Consider the following 19171-nt stretch of genomic DNA (forward strand, 5'->3'; position numbering starts at 1 on the left):
GAACACAACTGTACCAACCCGAACCTCCACTCCCCTCCACTTCTCCTTTTCCTGCTGTCTTTGTAGACGTCTTCCTCCTCTCCTTCTCCTCCTTTGTATATATGACATGGTCACAATTTGCAAGACACGGGAAATACAGTTGCAAATAAATTTTGCAAGATTTGGATTATGTCACTATTTATGCGTCCAAATATGGAAAATGCAATATTGCAATTAAATACAATTTGCAATTCCTTTTAAAAATATCCTTCCATAGAGTTTATATGAAAGCCTAAATGAGTACATTAGAGTGACCAAAAGGGATCACTATTACTTTTACCAATTGGGACGTGCATTTCACACCTAGGCCTTCAGTTGTGTCCTACCAGAAACAATCCACTTCTTAATACCATCATTATGACACCATGTATGCAGTATATAAGAGCATTGCATCACAGACAAGTATCTCATAAAGCAAGATTGAATGCAATAAAAAAAGCCAACACAATGAACCCTAATAAACACAATTAAACAGGTCTTCTCCCACTGGAGCCACAGCTACACCACATATACTGTATCATCTTTAGCAGAAGCATCAATATTAACATAATAAAATGACAGTTTTGAGCAACATTTACTTTGTGCTACAGGTACCTGTAGTGCTGACTCTGAAGGCTTACAGCAGATTTCTTTGACCCTGGCAAAATGTGATGTGATCAGAATCAGAATAAGAATCAGGTTTATCAGGTGTGTTGGCCAGTAAGGAATTTGGTTCCAGCTGTTAGTGACTCAAAGTACAGACATAAATAAAACTATACATTTAGCTTGGACTATACAAGACAAAACAGACTAGACAAGACAAAAACAGACTATACAAGACAAAAACAGACTATACAAGACAAAATAGACAATGTAAAACAATATAGACAGTATGAGTATTAAACAGGGATACAGATTATATGACAGAACTGCATCAACAGCCCCTGTGGTACTTCCTTAATTGGCATAGAAAGTAAATCCTCTGCTGGGCCTTTTGAGAATGGAGTTTATGTTGGATTCCCATTTTAGGTCTTGGGTAATGGTAGTGCCCAGAAACTTGAAGTTCTCCACAGATAACACAGGGCTGTAGGATATTGTGAGGGGGAGTAGTGTTGAAAAGTGTTTCCTAAAGTCCATTATCATCTCCACAGTTTTCAGTGTGTTTATGTCTAGGTTGTTCTGACTGCACCATAGCACCAGCTGCTACACCTCCTGCTCATATGCAGACTTGTCGCCATCTTGGATGAGTTAGATGAGTGTGGTGTCATCTACAAATTTCAGGAGTTTAACAGTTGGGTCACCTGATGTGCAGTCGTTCGTATAGAGGGAGAAAAGCAGTGGAGAGCGGACACATCTCTGAGGAGCACCAGTGCTGTCCGAATATTGGAGGTCTCTTCTCTGTTCTGGCACCGAGATGGTGGAATGAACTTCCCCTAAATGTCCGTACAGAGTCCCTGACTATCTTCAAGCGACGATTGAAGACCTTCATGAAACACTTAAAATAGCACTTTTCAAGTTTGCCTTGTAGAATTCAAGAGTTATATTTATATTAAGTTTTTAATCTGCCGTACTATTGTAGATTTATTCATTGCTAGAGACTCAAAGCACTTTTGTACAGCGATCTGGATAAAGCCGTAAATGTAAATGTAATACCTCCAAGTCTCACCTGTTGTTTTCTGCCTGTCAGGAAGCTGGTGATTCACTGACAGATGGCAGGGGGTATAGTGAGGTTTAGGAGTTTGAAATGTGAAGAATTCCTGGAATTATTGTATTGAAAGCCGAACTGAAGTCGACAAACAGAATCCAGGCATATGTTCCTGGGCAGTCAAAGTGTTGCAGAATGTAGTGCAGCCCCATCCACCGATCTGTTTGCTCTGTAGGCAAACTGTTGGGGATCCAGCAGCTGGGATCTTTAAGTGGGCCAATACCAGCTTTTTAAAGGTCTTCATGATGACAGATGTCAGGGTAACAGGCCTGTAGTCATTCAGTCCAGTAATGGAGGATTTCTTGGGGGCCGGTATGATTGTGGAGACTTTAAAACAGGAGGGGACCTCACACAGCTGATCTGTTGAAGATATAGGTGAAGATAGGAGCCAGTTGGTCAGCACATGCGTTGAGACAGGAGGGGGAGACACCGTCTGGGCCGGGAGCTTTCCTTGTCTTCTGTCTCTGAAAGAGCCGATACACATCCTCTTCACAAATCGTGAGCGCAACTTGAGTGCTGGGAGGAGTTGTTAGAGGGGTTCCCAGAGGTGTGATGCGGGCAGACAGTGGGCTGGGTTGGATGAGAGGTGTGAAGATATTGTTTTTGAACCTGCAGTGTGAACCTAAGGTGTTGAGGTTGTCAGCCAGGTCTTTGTTTGCTTCAGTGGGGAGGGGGTGTCCTGTAGTTTGCGATATATTGCAGGCCTTTCCACACTGATTCAGGATCGTAGCTGAAAACCTGCTTTTCAGCTTTTCAGAGTAGCTTCTTTTGGCTATTCTGATCTCTTTTGTCAGTAGGTTCCTGGCCTGAAAGTACAGTGCTTTGTCCTCCCCTCTGTTTTTTCATTTTGGCTGTGAACCATGGCTTGTTGTTACTGAATTTGCAGAAGGTTTTGGTTGGCACACACACACGTCATCACAAAAACTGATGTAAGATGTCACAGTGTCAGTCAGTTCATCCAGGCTGCCAGTTCCAGCCTCAAAATCAGTGCAGTCAAAGCAGTCTTTTGGTTCCCGCTTTGCCTCACTGGTCCATCTCTTCACTGTTTTGTATGTTGGAATAAGATGAACCAAGCAGTGATCGGAGTTCTCTAAAGCTCCCCCAGGGTACAGAGTGATATGCATCCTTAAGAATGGTGTAGCATTGATCCAGTGTGTTTTTCTCTCTTGTGGGACAATTAATATGCTGCCTGTATTTTGAATGTTCAAGTATTAGTTTTGCTCTGTTAAAGTCTCTATGGATAATAAAAAGAGAATCTGGGTGTTTCTGCTCCAAGCCGGATATTTGAAATGCCAGGTTTTGCAGTGCATCACTCACGTTGGCCTGCAGTGAGATGTAAACTCCAGTCAGAATGAATGAGGAAAATTCCCGTGGTGAATAAAATGGTTTACAGTTTATGAACAGTGAATCCAAGTTTGGGCTGCAGTATTTATCCAGCACTGTGACATCTGTACACCAATATTTGTTTATGTAAAAGCAGATTCCGCTGCCTTTTCTTTTTGCCTGATAGCTCCGTTATGCGATCCGCCTGATGTAAGTGTCTCCTTCATGTACCATAGAGAACAGCTGCTCCTCCAACTAAGAGCTCCTAGAGGTTTGTAAAAACTGTTCTCCTCTAGTGTAAGTTATCAGGGTAGGGTAACCAAACACACAGACAATAAACAAAAAGAAAGAAAGTACTAGAGACAGTCGTGCCGAGGCTGCCATCTGCGGCGCCATCTTGGATCACATAAGGCTTAACTTAATGGCTGAAAAATTATGATGGCACATGATGGCTGAAAACTCAGTTGCTCTGATCCTAGAAGCAGCACATCTAGGTGAAAAGAAGAGAAATGAAATGAAGAGGATAGACAAAAATCTTTTAAAATATAAGTCAGTAATTCTGATTGAATCTGATGGCCTTGTTGCCCCTAACGGCCCACCACTGAGTTTTACAGTTTTTTTTTCCAACCGTTTACACACAGTCTTTGGCCCATTCTTCCAACTCTCTAAACAGAAACTGCAAAAATCATTCATGAATCATGTACCCTTCTTCACCATACCTAATACACAATTGGGTTTTAGAATAGGAAATATTGTGGGAGGTATAGAACAATTAATTGAGGGTGGTGGATGAACTGCCACCCCTCTGCTCAGTTAAAGTAATCATATCATGTATAGTGTCCAGGAAATTGATTGTAGGGTGGTGTTCTTTTAAACAAAGGTGGCAAAGAAATGGTGGATGCCTTGCTGGCTAATAGCTGCACATATGGTGCATTCCCTCCATGCAATCTTTTTTGGCAGTGCACACATGACCTTGGCAGAAAACCTGGGAATTGGTGTTTTCAGCAGCATGAGAGAGTTCCTTCTCCACACTGTCAAGAATCCTCACCGCCTATATCATGTTGCATGAAAGAAAAAGGAATTAAGTGATCTTTGTACATGAAAAATACATAACAAATACTGAATGAATCTGTAAGGATTTTTGCTGAGGGAAACAGGAGACTAATGCTGCATAGGTGTATATCCTTTTTCTTTTATGAAACATGGTGTGATAATTTTTTCTGTCCATCCAGACAGAACAATATCTAGAGGTTTTGGTCTCCTGCTGGTTATAAAGTGCTTTCATAGTAGGTACAGTTTTAAAGGTGTCATATAATTACTAGGTAATTACAATCATTCAGTCAGCTTTCAGCAAGTAAATTAAAAAGAGTAAAACAATAATTTTGATATTCTTGATAAACAACAATTAGGCCACCCCACATCAATCAAATATATTATTATTATAATATAAAATATTATGTTATTATATTATCTTTTCAAACGTCAGATTTTTCTAAAATAACATGATTTTCTTTAATATTTAAATATCAAATCATTTACTATTTGGTATATGGCTAAAGTTCTGTTACATTTAATTTACACATTAAATTAAGGTACATTTTCTCAAATGCACCACATTTTGACAATCGTCAAAAATAACAGGTATCATAATGTCTACACCAAGGACACCTAAATTTTAGGTGCCTTTCCTAGGAGATAACAGTGGGGTAAAGTATTTGAGTAAATTAACTTTTTTTTTTTACTGTATTTAAGTAATTTTAGCTACTTTCTTGTTTAACTAAGTTTTAAAGATATTAACTTTTGCTCTCTTCTCAGTTACATTTATTATTTAATATATGTACTTTTTACTCCACTATATTTTAACTGACAATGGCCGTTATGAATTACATTTTGCACAGCAGGTGTACCTTATTTTGCCGTACCTTATTTATTCTGCTTTTTCGATCGATTGCTTAATTAAATTATTGATTTTTTTGGGAAATAAAACCCCACAAATCAACTGTGAGCTTTTCACTAACGTGTCTTGGAGTTGATGACTAGTGTATCTTTGAGCGTACATTCAATATGAGTAAAATTAAACTTTTACTCGTCATATTGGAAATGGTGACTTTTAACTTGTAATGGAGTACGTTTTGCAGTAAGGTATCTAAGTTTTTCTCAGTATGATTTTTCAGGTACTTTTTACACTTTTTACAGATTAAATATATACATTCTATATAAAGATATACATGGCGACCATGCTATTAAACAGAATATCAAATACAGTGGACATTGCGCAAATCACACGCAGTAACGATGTTCTTCGACGCCTATTTCGCTGCCGAAGGCGTCAGCTGAGTCACAGGCTGTTACAGTCTTAGTCCTGCCACACCTACTGTTTAATGCATCCGTTTAGTTTTGCGCATTGTGTAAAAAAATATTTTCTGGCAATCCTGGTTATCTGTAATGGCGTACTCCATGGTAAGTAAAAACCTATCTGGGTAGATAGTTTATGCAGATCTGGCAGAGGATTAGGGCTAATTTTGATCTTTTGGCTGTAAAGTAATGTAGAGTGACGGTTTTTTCCCCCCCAGAACATGTTGGCCAGTATATTGGTACTCGTAACAAAATATTCGTTAACTTTTAACAATATTTCACATTCTAATCTTATTTTTCATATATATATATATATATATATTTTTTTTTTAATATTTATCTTTATTTATTTTTATGGCTGTCAATCGATTGAAATATTTAATCGTGATACATTTTTATCAGTTCAAAATGTACCTTATGTATTATGTATGTATTAATGTATTACATTAATACTTTTTACGTTTTTAATACTCTGATCAACATGGGCATTGACAAACATGGATGCTTTATGCAAATGTATGTTTTTTATTAGTGAAACCATACTCAACATAGAGCATAGAGACAAAATATTTTTGTAAATGTTTTAAAGTAACATTATCATTGGGAAAATTCGCAAGGCAAAGCTAATTTCCCCATAAGAAATAATGTAGCTCTAACTAAGAGCTCTAGCTCAGAAAATCCATTCCACACAAACCAATATTCATAAAAAAAATAATTTCTAATGGTATTTTATTTACACATTATTGTCCCTAATGTATCTGAAACAAATAACAATGCTAAAACATTCTTACAAATTAACCTGCACTTTACCTGGGCAAAAAAGTCATAGCTGGCATGAGGGAGACGAGAGAACAGAGAGGAGGGTTATTGCTTGGAAGGAGAATCTCCTTCAATGAGAACATGGTCACAATACTATAGTAAACAGTACGTGTGCACAAATGCTGCCTGTACAAGGGATACACGCCAAATGAGGAAGAATATGCGAAAAATTTGACCTGAGCTCCAATTGTTTTACATAGCGAGAGTGAAAACCATAGTCTCAGTTGAGCACAGTTGAGAGTTGAGCTCATTTTTTACTGAAGTTCATTATTGTTTTTGTATTTGAGTAAAAAAAGGACATCATGAATTAATTTGTGTTGTGTTGGTTTTTTATAATTAAATTTTTTATCTATTCAATTCATTTTTAGTTTTATAGCAATGGACCTTGTTTCAAAGCAGTTTTACACAGATAATGTGGTAAAAAAAAAATGGCTAAGATAGTTTATTTTAATAAGTTATCAAGACTGTGGCAAGGAAAACTCCCTGAGATGGCATAAGGAAAAAACTTTGAGAGGAACCACACTCAAGAGGGAACCCATCCTCATCTGGGTAGCACCAAATGTCCATTTAATACAGCTAAATGATGTTGAGGTTTGCAGTGATGGTGGTCGAATGAAAACTGTAGCGAAAAAAAAACCTCTTTCTTGAGTATTTGGCACACTTTTGTAATATAAAAGAATTAGAATTTATCTTTGTGATACCTAGGTACTTATATGATTCATCTATGTCTGATCTTTATCCCCAAAGAATAGAATTGTCTAAGTAGGACTGATACTAACATTTCTTTTGTTGTCAGTTTTAAATCTATTTATAAATGTGGCAAACGCACAAGACAATTATGGAAAGATGCAAACGCAACTTTCCACACAAAGGTTGTGATTTATAAAAAACAAACTTGATGGGAGTATGTCTATGCCTGTAAGTAAACTCTGAGCCCTGCATACGCACATTCTAGAGACACAGACGGCAAGAAGGGGATTGTAGATTGGAGGAGGTATATATGAGAATAACGGTTATAAGTAGGCCTAAAACGATTCCTTGAGTAACTTGTGTAATCCGTTTACAATTTTTTAAAATAAATTATTTTTATTACATAATATTATTATTAAAAATTATTTACTTTAATGCTTCTTTTAGTCTATTTAACTAACCATTAATATACTCATGACATGTGGCTTTCAAACCATTACGTTTCTGGATGGCTCCAGTACTGATTTCATGTTTAAAAAAAAATGTCAATGCAGGACATGTTTATTTGAGGCAATTCAACTTATTCTCTTTTTAAGCAATATTAACTCTGGATGATTGATAGTACAACCCAATCTCTTCTTTCCTAAGATATCCAAATTGTGTATGTATCACATTGTCAGGAACTGTTACCATTATATCTTTGGTAGGGCACATTTAGGTGAGTCCCAAAAGGGTGGCACCCCGAAACAGGTTAATTGTTGATCATAGTCCTTTAGGGTTTCACAAAAATGCTGATGTGGTCTAGGTGGTATTACTTAAAAAAATTTTATTTGAGCACAAGATAAACATATGTACATTTACATTTCATAGCAAGACTAATTGGGTATCTGTTTCTGGGATCAACCCCACAGTGATGACACAGCTTTTTATTTCAGGGGTTGGCTATTTTGTTGGTTATTTGCTGTGTAGTAGAAAAAAAGAAAATGTGCAACCTTTGACTTTTTTATTTAGCAGTTGATGGTAAAAAATTTGAATTTCATAAACACCATTGTAGTCATTGCCAGTTTTTACTTAAATCAAAGCCAGGCATCAATCAACTCAAAAAGTAGGACTGATGTCAAGATTTGGCCCAGCACGTAAAACAGGTTATTGGTAGCAAGCAGCAAGTAAAAATTTTTTTGAAGGACTGTATATAGTTAATACACTACACATGTTCATACAGTCCATATAAGGCCTCATTCGCATAGAGGAGTCAAACATCTACTAACAACACAAATAGATAGAAACGTACATTTGAGCATACATATGCACACTACTTTTCCTGTTTTTTTATATTTAAAGTTTCTTGCCTGTGGTAACTCTAAATAAGCAAATGGTTTCGAAGTTTTATGTGGAGTGCTTATACAATATCTTTTTTCAGACTACTACTGTAGCAGTCACAGCTGGAGTGCTAGTGTTCTCAACTGTTGCACTACTAGGATACTTGTACCTTGGCAAAAAAAAGAAACCACTCATCACCTTGCTTGATCCTTCTGAAAAATATAAACTGAGACTTATTGACAAAGAGGTATTGTACCATCTATACATTTCATATTTACTGTTTGTTCTTTATTGTCAAACCTGTGCCATTTCATTGCCCAAGGTTTATAAATAACACAGTATAACATTCATATGCGGGCCTTTTCTACATTGTTCATAAACCTGAGAGCTCACAATTTCATATGATTACATATGATTGCATGCTATACAATTTTAATTACCCTTTACTAGGCAATATATGGCAGACATGCATTTTTTTCATTCTGTTGTGCTGAGTTAAATGCTATTTTGTCTCAGTTTATTAGCCACGACACACGCAGGTTCCGTTTTGCCCTACCAAGCCCACTGCATATAATAGGCCTGCCTGTAGGTAAGTGGTATAATATATATATATATATATATATATATATATATATATATATATATATATATATATATATAAATACCCGGTTATGTCACTGGCCTAGGGGACGCCCAAAAGCGCCGAGATAACCGATGATCGAGATAATCGAAAACCAATATGGCGGCAATATATTAACATGCTTGAAATTCCGTTATGTACATGATGTGCATTAATAAATGAGAATGTGCATGCACGTGTTTTTGGTGTTTTTTTACACAACAGCGTTGCCGCGATTTGATTGATTGGTCATGCGGATCCAGATAACCTGTAATGCGGATAAGGAGGCGGAAGCCGAAGTAAACGCAAACAAAGTTTATTAAGAATACCCAGGAGATAATCCACCAATACTTGTAGCGAAGCAGTAATATCCAGTGGTGCGCTCCGGGAGCGCGGTCCACGAAGTTCTGTGAAAGCAGAGACAGTTCGTGTAAAGAATCCACGGATCCGCGCTATGGAAAGCGCAGCGCTGGGCAGCAACGGATAAAAATGGAATAATCGACATAACCGATTAAAAAATGCTAAGACAAAGCGAGAATTTGGCGGTTCCACTTCAAAAACGTTGACTTAATAGGGTTGGCGAGTTAACCGAGGTCGAGATAAGTGGGTTCGACTGTATATGTATATATACATACATATATACACCGAACCCTGATATCTCGAGCACAAGGGGGGAAAAATTTGCCATGTAACGTCGGTTATCTCGGTGCAGCCGCAGAAGGACTCGCGGAAAAATTAAGCCTTACAGCTGCTACAGGTGTTGTATTGTATACTGGTGGATCTCTGCTGTTAGTTAGTGCACATATGCCTTTTGTTGTTAAATGTTGCGATGAACAGGAGGCGAAAGTAGAAGCGCGGCGCTGAACGGCACACGGGAAAACGTGTGATGAGCAGCAAAAGCATAGAATGAGGGGGGAATCCGCGATGCGCTTTGGAAAGAAAAGAGCAGCCGTTGAGAGAGTGCCGGTGGGAAGACACGTACCGGGATACGCATGAGCGATAACAACGACCGCCGTGAACCAACATATACCAACAATAACGGACGGTGAGAGTGTGGAAGTTTAAATAGGAGCTGGTGATGATGCTAAACGAGCACCAAATGTGCGCGATTGAAGCCGGGAGCTTCAGAGAAAGCGGCCGAGAAAGCACCTGCCACGCCGAAGGGGGCGTGGCAGGTGGATTCCTGACAGATAAACATGTACTGTATGTATTTTTATAGCATGCCTTCATCAAACAAATCGCGGCAACGCTGTTGTGTAAAAAACTCCTTCAAAAGCACGTGCATGCACATTCTCATTTATTAACGCACATCATGTACATAAAGAAATTTCAAGCGCGTAAATGTATTGCCGCCATATTGATTTTCGTTTATCTCGAACATCGGTTATCTCGATGATTTTTGGCAACCCCCTAGGACATCGATATAACCGGGTTCCACTGTCTATACTGTCTCATATTGTCTGTATTGTCTTGTATAGTCTGTTTTTGTCTTGTTGTGTCTGTTTTGTCATGTATAGGTTCTTATTTATGTCTGTACTTTTGAGAGTAACAAACAGCTGGAACCAAATTCCTTGTGTGTGTCAACACACTTGGCCAATAAACCTGATTCTGATTCTGATTCTGATATATATATATATATAAAATGTCTTGTCTTAACTTGTCTTGATGTAGTTTTGTGACAAAACGCTACTTGTTATTTCAAGGAAAACACGTGTACCTTTCTGCCCGGATTAATGGAGGCCTGATTGTGCGTCCTTACACCCCTGTCTCCAGTGATGATGACAAGGGATTTGTTGATCTGGTTGTTAAGGTAATGTTTACACATTTCCCCAAGCTGATCTTAACTTAGTTTTCATGTTCATTGTGATAACAATAATTAGCAAAGAAAAAAAGAAATAGAAATGAAATATTTTCATATTACTTTACAGATCTACTTCAGGAATGTCAACCCTAAGTTTCCTGAAGGAGGAAAGATGTCTCAATACCTAGAGAGCTTGAAGCTTGGGGATATGATTGATGTTAGAGGACCAGGAGGCTTACTTGAGTATAAAGGGAATGGTAAGCCTTATTACTGTTTGTGTGGGTAATAGAATTTTTAAAATAACATTGTCATTTACTGTTCTCTCACTTTATGTTTTTTTTTTATGTTCACTTTAAACTAACAGGGCAGTTTTCTATACAGGCTGATAAGAAATCCCTACCTGAAATAAAGAAGCCCAGCTCACTGGGTCTCATTGCTGGTGGAACAGGTATTATATACACAAAAACTGTACTATGTACCTTTTTTTGTAGAAAAGAACAGAGTGAATGATTCTGAACCTGAATAATTTATGATGAGTCGTTGTTTTCCATTCATTTATATAGGTGTTACTCCTATGCTGCAGCTAATCCGTGGCATTATGAAGAACCCTACTGATTCAACTAAGTGCAGCATGCTGTTTGCAAACCAAGTATGTTGCTTGATGAAACCACTGGGCCTTACTTGCTGTTTAGTAATATTGGTTGTAAATGTTTGCATTAGGCACACCAAACAAAAAACGTCCTCTGAATTGACCCTTTTTTTTTTAAATTGTTGATTCATTCATTGTCTCACAAAAAGTGAGTACACCTTTTACATTTTAGCAAACATTCTAGTATATCTTCTCAAGGGAAAATACTAGAAAAATAAAACTTGGCGATATTTTAGAGCAGTCAATGTGCAGCTTGTATAAGTAGATAGAGACAACTTTATTGTAATTGCATAGTACACAGTAGCAATTGTGCAAATTGACAAGTGCAGATAAATATATAAGTATATGTACAGCATGTGTGTGTGTGTGTGTGTGTGTGTGTGTGTGTGTGTGTATGTATGTGTGTGTGTGTGTATATATATATATATATATATATATATATATATATATATATATATATATATATATAAACCCGATTCCAAAAAAGTTGGGACACTGTACAAATTGTGAATAAAAAAAGGAATGCAATGATGTGGAAGTTTCAAATAAAAAATTTTTAATATTTTATTGAGAATACAACATAGATGACATATCAAATGTTTAAACTGAGAAAATTTATCATTTTAAGGGTAAAATAAGTTGATTTTAAATTTCATGGCATCAACACATCTCAAAAAAGTTGGGACAAGGCCATGTTTACCACTGTGTGGCATCCACTCTTTTTATAACAGTCTGCAAACGACTGGGGACTGGGGAGACTTAAGTTGCTCAAGTTTAGGAATAGGAATGTTGTCCCATTCTTGTCTAATACAGGCTTCTAGTTGCTCAACTGTCTTAGGTCTTCTTTTGTTGCATCTTCCTCTTTATGATGCGCCAAATGTTTTCTATGGGTGAAAGATCTGGACTGCAGGCTGGCCATTTCAGTACCCGGATCCTTCTTCTACACAGCCATGATGTTGTAATTGATGCAGTATGTGGTCTGGCATTGTCATGTTGGGAAATGCAAGGTCTTCCCTGAAAGAAACTACGTCTGGATGGGAGCATATGTTGTTCTAGAACTTGGATATACCTTTCAGCATTGATGGTGTCTTTCCAGATGTGTAAGCTGCTCATGCTACACGCACTCATGCAACCCCATACCATCAGAGATGCAGGCTTTTGAACTGAGCGCTGATAGCAACTTGGATTGTCCTTATCCTCTTTAGTCTGGATGACATGGCATCCCAGTCTTCCAAAAAGAACTTCAAATTTTGATGTGTCTGACCCGGAACAGTTTTCCACTTTGCCACAGTCCATTTTAAATGAGCCTTGGCCCAGAGAAAACGCCTGCGCTTTTGGATCATGTTTAGATATGGCTTCATTTTTTACCTATAGAGTTTTAGCCGGCAACGCCGACTGGCACGGTGGATTGTGTTCACCGACAATGTTTTCTGGAAGTATTCCTGAGCCCATGTTGTGATTTCCATTAAAGTAGCATTCCTGTATGTGATGCAGTGTCGTCTAAGGGCCCGAAGATCACAGGCATCCAGTATGGTTTTCCGGCCTTGACCCTTACGCATAGAGATTGTTCCAGATTCTCTGAATCTTTGGATGATATTATGCACTGTAGATGATGATAACTTCAAACTCTTTGCAGTTTTTCTCTGAGAAACGTCTTTCTGATATTGCTTCACTATTTTTCGCCGCAGCATTGGGGGAATTGGTGATCCTCTGCCCATCTTGACTTCTGAGAGACACTGTCACTCTAAGAGGCTCTTTTTATACCCAATCATGTTGCCAATTGACCTCATAAATTGCAAATAGGTTCTTCAGCTGTTCCAGCTGTATGTACATTTAACTTTTCTGGCCTCTTATTGCTACCTGTCCCACCTTTTTTGGAATGTGTAGCTCTCATGAAATCCAAAATGAGCCAATATTTGGCATGACATTTCAAAATGTCTCACTTTCAACATTTGATATTTTATCTATATTCTATCATGAATAAAACAAGTTTATGAGATTTGTTAATTATTGCATTCCTTTTTTATTCACAATTTGTCCCAACTTTTTTGGATTCGGGTTTGTGTGTGTGTATGTGTACATATATATATATATATATATATATAAACACACACATGCTGTACACATACTTACATATTTATATACAGTGGAACCCGGTTATCTCGCCCTCGGTTACCTCGACAACCCTATTAAGTCAACGTTTTTGAAGTGGAACCGCCAAATCCTCGCTTTGTCTTAGCATTTTTTATCGGTTATTTCAACCCGATAAAACCCTAGTATCCCTAATATCTCTAGCAAAAGGGGGGAAGAATTTGCCATTTAACGTCGGTTAACTCGGTGCAGCCGCAGAAGAACTCGCGGAAGTGGCGGAAAAATCAAGTCTTACAGCTGCTACAGGTGTTGTATTGTATACTGGTGTTAGGCGTGGTGCGGAGGCGGAAGCCGGAGTAACTTTATTTAACAAAGGCAGAGCCAACACAAAATAGCCACGTAGATCGGGATAATCCGGCAATAATAACATCAACGGTGCGTTATCGAGGAAGCGCGGCGCAGAGGAAGCGACGGGGAAGCGTCGAAAGTCCGAGGTGCGCTGGGGAAGGAAAACGCAGCCGTGGAGTGAGCGAGGAGTCCGGGAGGAGACGGTATGTAGCAGGTGCAGCATACACACGACCACGCATGAACCCATATAATAACGGACCCCGAGTGTGGGTGAGTGAGCGGTTTATATGGGAGCCGGGAGTGAGTGAGTAACGCGCTTCAGCTGTGCATGATTTGCGCTGCGAGCTTGTTAGCGCGCGGAGGCAATGACAGCCTCTGAAGAAGGCGTGGCAGGTGGATTCCTGACAACTGGTGAATCTCTGCTGTTAGTTAGTGCACATATGCCTTTTGTTGTTAAATGTTATGCGATGAACGGGAGGCGAAAGCCGCGCTTGGCGGCGGGGAATGTGGGATGAGCAAAAGCATAGAATGAACACCGGCAGGATTGTGGGGGGGGGATCCGCGATGCGCTTTGGGAAGAAAAGCGCAGCCGTTGAGAGAGTGCCGGTGGGAAGGCACGTAACAGGATACAAATGATCGATAACAACGACCGCCGTGAACCAACATATACCAACAATAACGGACAGTGAGAGTGTGGAAGTTTAAATAGGAGCTGGTGATGATGCTAAACGAGCACCATATGTGCGCGATTGAAGCCGCGGGAGCTTCAGAGAAAGCGGCCGAGAAAGCACCTGCCACGCTGAAGGGGCAAAGGAATAAACATGCACTGTATGTATTTTTATAGCATGCCTTCATCAAACAAATCGCGGCAACGCTGTTGTGTAAAAAAAAACCTTCAAAAACACGTGCATGCACATTCTCATTTATTAACACACATCATGTACATAAAGAAATTTCAAGCACGTTAATACATTGCCGCCATTTTGATTTTCGTTTATCTCGATCATCGGTTACCTCAATGCTTTTTGGCGACCCCCTAGGACATCGACGTAACCGGGTTCCACTGTATTATATTATAGTTTATAATATATAATATAATATATAACTTTTTCTATATATATATGTACAGTGAAATTATATAAAGGCTATGTGAGTGAAAAATGTGCAGACACTGTTGTAAAGGTACAAGCAGAAGGTTATAAGGCTATGGCATTGAAAAAAAATCTACAGATTTACTGTCCCCTAAAAATAACTCAACATACAGACATTATTGTCATAATAACTGGCAACTAAGTGAACATGTCAAAACTGTGTCCAAAGTGTCCAGTGTAAGCACCAGTGTTATCTAGCACTGCCTCGATCCTCCTGTGAATGGAATTTGGTGTCGTCTGATGCCGGTGGCCGGTAGATGATAGAGGAAGCAGAAGCACGGCAGGTTGGGGTCTGGAGTTTGGAGTCTGCTGCATCTTACACCCATCATAATGAAGGAGAAAGAGGTTGGCAAAACAGAATTGGGATTGACAGAGTGATATGAAAAGTATTCAGGAGTACAAGGAGATGCGGCAGCAAGTAAAGAGGGATGTGGCCAAGGAAAAGGCATATGAGGAGCTTTATGTGAAGTTGGACACTAAGGAAGAAAACAAACGATTTGGGAAGGATGTGCTGCAAGTTAGAGCAATAAAAGATGGAGATGGAAATGTGTTATCTAGTGATGAGAGTGTTTTGAGAAGGTGGAGGGACTTTTTTGAGCAGCTGATAAATGAGGAAAATAAGAGAGAGAGAGAGAGAGAGAGAGAGAGAAGGATGGATAATGTGGAGATGGTGAAGCAAGAAGTGTCACATGTCACCGTCTCCAAGAACATCATCTTACACCCCAACCAAAACCTGTGGATAACTGGAGATATACGTACACTCCTGAAGACCTGAGACTCTGCAATCAGGGCTGGTGACAAGGCGGCCCTAAGAATACTAAGAATAGTGAGTGCCAAACTGTCCATCCAAGAGGCAAAGCGTTGCCCAGACTATCCACAAACACTTCATGGACAGTGGTGGCATATGGCGCTTGTAGCAAGGCTTCCAAGCCATTACCAACTACAGGACATCACCCGCCTGTGACAGTGATGGCTCACTTCCAGATTCGCTAAACAGATTTTTTACGCCCGATTCAAAGCACAAAATTACGTGACCGCGAGGAAGACCATAACTCCTTCCAACGACCAGGTGCTTTGTCTCTCCACTGCTTATGTGAGGAAAGCTCTAAGCAAAGCCAACCCACGAAAAGGACCAGACAACATTCCTGGCAGAGTGCTCAGAGGATGTGCAGACCAACTGTTTCAAGACAGTGACCATTGTCCTCGTGCCAAAGCAACTATTTGTGTCCTGCATTAATAACTACTGTCCCATTGCACTCACTCCTACCATCATAAAGTGCTTAGAGAGGCTCCTCATGAGGCACCCTGCTGGATTGACTGCAGTTTGCATAGCGCCCAAAATGCTCCACTGACGAAGCCATCACATTTCACCTGGCCTTGATTTACTTGAAAAACAAGAATTAATACGTACAAATGCTGTTCATAGGCTTCAGTTCAGCATTCACCACTATTATTCCTTAACACCTGATTGGAAAGCTTAGCCTGTTGTCCCTGAACATTTCCTTCTGTAACTTGATCTTGGACTGTTTGACTGGAAGACCTCAGGTGGTCCAGATCTTGAACAGCATCTCCAACACCATCACACTGAGCACTGGGGCCACTCAGGGCTGTGCAGTTCACCATGCTGACTTACAACTGTGAGCAATGCACAGCTCGGACCACTTCATTAAGTATGCTGATGCCATGACCATGGTGAGTCTTATTAGCAAGAACAACGAGTCAGCATACAGAAAGACGGTGCAGAAGTTAACAGACTTGTGTAAACAACAATCTGTCTTTGAACATAGACAAAACAAAAGAAATGGCTGTTGGAGATTGTGGAAAGCACTAAATATCTTGGTGTTTAACTGGCAGAGAACCTCACCTGGTCCCTTAATACCGGCTCTGCAACAAGGAAAGCCCAGCAGCGTCTCTGCTTACTGAGAAAGCTGAGGAAGGCACAGCTTCTACCACACATCCTCACAACTTTTTGCAGATGTACTATCGAGCATCCTGAGCAGCTGCATCACTGCCTGGTCTTGATAGACACTACAGCGGATAGTAAGGACAGCTGAGAAAATCATTGGGGTCTCTCTTCCTTTCATTATGCACATATACACCATGCACTGTGTCTGTAGCCACCAGAATTGTGGCTAACCATACATGCTCCTCACAAACACTTTTCACTTTCCTGCCATTTGGAAAGAGGTACAGAAGCATTTGGGCCCTTGCATCCAGACTGTAACATTTTTATGATCAATACTAGAGTTCTTCTGTAAATGCTCATATGAGTAATTTCCAAATAGACCTGTTATTCTTATAATGTATCCAGCTGGAAAATTAGGCTCATTGTTTATCCAAACATGCTTCTTGTAATTGTACTTATTATTGGTTTTGCCATGTAATAAAAATTCAATTTAGTTTTTTTTGTTTTGTTTTAAGTTTTAACAATGCCACAAAGCACCTTTAAAGTAATAAATCGATTAGGAATATAAAATGTAATGTGTGTGTGTGTGTGTGCGTCCGCATGTGTGTCTAGGGGGAACATCACCAGCTCCCACTTTGCATACAATACAGTGTAGCTATATGGCTAGTAGCTTTCATATTGGAAAAATACATCATGCCAAATGGCTAATCACGTTTCTCATCACAGCAGCTGGTATCCAGTATAAAGGGATTAAATAGAGGAATGCATTCAATAACATTTTCTCATTCTCTGTGTACATACAACAGACTGAGAAGGATATTCTCCTAAGGGATGAGCTTGAAGAGATCCAAGCTAGACATCCAGATAAATTTAAGCTGTGGTTCACAGTGGACCAGGCTTCTGCAGGTACCCTTTCTCTTATCTCTTTTTTACCACTTTCCTATCGCTTAATTTTTGCATTTCTCTTGTCATTACTTTTAATTATTTTTAATTATACACTTTTTAAATTTGCTCGTGTTTTTGTGTGCGTGTGCATGTATGCACATGTGTCTCCTAAATGTAGACTGGGAGTACAGTAAAGGCTTCGTTGATGCTGACATGATCAAGGAGCATCTTCCAGCCCCTAGTGATGACTGTTTGATCCTCATGTGTGGACCACCTCCCATGATCCAGTTTGCCTGCAACCCCAATCTGGATAAGTTGGGCTATACTCAGAATCAACGCTTTACCTATTAACCAGTAGCCTCAGGGCTCAGTCAAAAGTTGCTATAAATATGAATAAACTCACAAAGGAAACCCACCACTATAACATTAGAATCCAATTGTATCATATCTTAAATGTTTTGCAAGCTTCAGCCCTGATTTCATCTATTCCAAATGAGCCATTTGGTCCTTATGAATGAATGTATAGTATAGTAGCTGCTTTAAACTGCGACTCTGATATGATTGGTGCCTTTATAAATATTGCATGACCATTTGGGGAAACAAAACACCAAATATAGCTCCAAACAATACAAAATATAATAATCACAAACTTAATGCTGATATGCATTAAATGTTTTGTTTGTTTAATAATTACTTTTGTTATGTTAGACTCATTGTTACTGTAGTCTCTCTGAATTTATTTCATAATAATATATACAAATAAAACAGAGGGACACTGGCATTTATTTTTACTATTGCAAATTGTAATATGAACAAAAACCATTAATAAAATATTTAAAAAAATTATTACAATTATCATGTTGGAAGTAATTAGCAAGGTTAATCCATACTTTCATATAAATTCATGATTATTTAATATCCTTTACAGAAAGTATTATTTCTTCAGGATAATCCAGTTGTGTTAGTAGTCAGTTATACATACAGACCGTTCTAATCCGGTTCTGAAACAGGTAAAAACCTGGCCAGCAGGAGCCACCTCTGCTCTTCATGTTTTGAGTGCTCTGACTGGTACATGTTTGGGGACGCTGCAACGAATGGCAACTCCACCAACTTGGAGGATTACACGGCATCAGTGACCAGCTACTGTGTGTGCGTCTAGAAATGCACACATTTTTGCAGGGGTTTTTTTGTGGTGATGGTCACCATCACCACATAAAAACCCTGCAAAAGTGTGTGCGTGTCTAGAGGCTAGAGGCTCCGCCTTCAGAGCAGGGGACAAGATGGCTATTAGAACCGCAAAGGCCAAACTGTCCTGAGCCATTAGAGAGGCAAAGCATGCACACGACCAGAAAATCCACAGCCACTTCCAGTATGGGGACATCTACGCATTCACGAACTACATGACAACTTCACCTGCCTGTGACAGTGACACCTTCCTCCCAAATGTACTAAATGATTTCTACACCCAGTTTGCAGAACAATGCAGTGGCA

General features: G+C 39.2%; 1 protein-coding gene and 1 long non-coding RNA gene across 2 annotated transcripts; one reads left to right on the forward strand and one right to left on the reverse strand.

Annotated features, from left to right (window-relative positions):
- Nucleotides 1-1684: 1684 nt before the first annotated feature.
- LOC124402102 lies at nt 1685-6573 on the reverse strand. The gene is made up of 3 exons (XR_006928662.1): nt 6212-6573; nt 4032-4097; nt 1685-3536 (listed from the first exon to the last, which is right to left on the reverse strand). It is a non-coding gene; the product is annotated as an uncharacterized LOC124402102 (long non-coding RNA).
- Nucleotides 5347-18526, forward strand: LOC124402101 (NADH-cytochrome b5 reductase 3). Its single transcript, XM_046874771.1, has 9 exons — nt 5347-5506; nt 8331-8477; nt 8747-8819; nt 10553-10659; nt 10778-10907; nt 11015-11098; nt 11214-11299; nt 17602-17701; nt 17859-18526. Exons 1-9 carry the CDS (start codon nt 5492-5494, stop codon nt 18029-18031), a joined length of 915 nt encoding a protein of 304 aa, XP_046730727.1. The 5' UTR covers nt 5347-5491; the 3' UTR covers nt 18032-18526.
- The last annotated feature ends 645 nt before the right edge of the window (nt 18527-19171 follow it).

Source organism: Silurus meridionalis, chromosome 19 (assembly GCF_014805685.1).
Source record: "Silurus meridionalis isolate SWU-2019-XX chromosome 19, ASM1480568v1, whole genome shotgun sequence".
Lineage (NCBI taxonomy): Eukaryota > Metazoa > Chordata > Actinopteri > Siluriformes > Siluridae > Silurus > Silurus meridionalis.